This window comes from Pygoscelis adeliae, unplaced genomic scaffold (assembly GCF_000699105.1).
Source record: "Pygoscelis adeliae isolate BGI_AS28 unplaced genomic scaffold, ASM69910v1 Scaffold111, whole genome shotgun sequence".
NCBI classification, from domain to species: domain Eukaryota; kingdom Metazoa; phylum Chordata; class Aves; order Sphenisciformes; family Spheniscidae; genus Pygoscelis; species Pygoscelis adeliae.
Window position 1 is genome coordinate 4,232,191 of NW_008824542.1, and position 1,285 is coordinate 4,233,475.

The 1,285-nt window shown below is 37.0% G+C and overlaps 1 protein-coding gene across 2 annotated transcripts in view; it reads left to right on the plus strand.

Annotated features, from left to right (window-relative positions):
* Positions 1 to 1,285, plus strand: part of CSMD3 (CUB and Sushi multiple domains 3) — an 803,119-nt gene that overhangs the window by 797,230 nt on the left and 4,604 nt on the right. For both annotated transcript variants that reach the window (XM_009321682.1, XM_009321683.1), the window contains one exon: positions 6 to 71. In XM_009321682.1, coding sequence (XP_009319957.1) covers positions 6 to 71 — 66 coding nt within the window. The remainder of the gene's footprint in view (positions 1 to 5; positions 72 to 1,285) is intronic.

Genomic DNA, 1,285 nt, shown 5'->3' on the forward strand with positions numbered 1-1,285 from the left:
TGGAGCAACATATGTTTTTCAAGGATTCATCCAGGGTAAAGATTATGGACAATTTGGACTTCAAAGATTAGGTATTCAGCAAAGTTTATGCCAGTTCATTGTTCCATATTCTGTTTTATTAAGTCCAGTAGTATAAGTACACTTGCAGGATGTTATCAGTATTAACATTTTATAGAATATTGAGATATTCATATCTTTAAAATCTCATTTAAGTAGTACTTACAAAGAGTGTTTTGTCAGAAGTTATAGTTAAGATGCCTTGTTAAGATGCAATGTACTGCTTAGTGTAGTTATACATTTGTTATGTTTTAGGCAATGTTTTTCTATGAATATGTGTAAAAATGCATTTAGTTTCACTTCTTAGTAACTATTTAGAAAGCCCATGTTATAGAATGCTCTCCTACAGTGATCTCTTGCTCATGGTGCTGAAAAAACATTTCACCTAAACATTTGCTGGAAGAGTGAAACTGCTAAATATTTGCAAGTAAATCTTTATGTTACTCTTACGAAGAACAAAATCTTACTTACTTGATAAGCATTTCTTTCCTAAAAATTGATTTCCTGGTTCTATATATTCAGTTCTACACCAAACTAATAGTCCTTATTTATCCTTTCTTGGAGAAGACAGCTGTGGTAAGAGAGCTCTGGTAACAACATTACTGTGTTTTTTATTAACACAACATTATTGTGTTTTTTAACAAAAAGAATTTAATTTACTTTTCTGATACTGTCTTAAGAACTGTGATATTTCTCCTTCAATAAGAATTTGAATTTAGTTAATACTGAATTCCTGAATGATAAATGAATCATAGAATCATAGAATAGTTTGGGTTGGAAGGGACCTCTAAAGGTCATCTAGTCTAACCCCCCTGCTGTGGGCAGGCACATCTTCAACTAGATCAGGTTGCTCAGAGCCCCATCCAACCTGACCTTGAAGGTTTCCAGGGATGGGGCACCCACCATCTCTCTGGGCAACCTGTTCCAGTGCTTCACCACCCTCAGCATAAAAAATTTCTCCCTTATATCTAGTCTAAATCTAACCCCCTTTAGTTTACAGCCATTTCCCCTTGTCCTGACGCAACAGGCCCTGCTAAAAAGGTTGCCGCCATCTTTTTTAGAAGCCCCTTTGAAGTACTGATAGGCTGCAATAAGGTGCCCCCAAAGCCTTCTCTTCTCTAGGCTGAACAACCTCAACTCTCTCAACCTTTCTTCATAGGAGAGGTGTTCCATCCCCCTGATCATCTTCATGGCCCTCTTCTGGACCTGCTCCAACAGGTCCATGTCT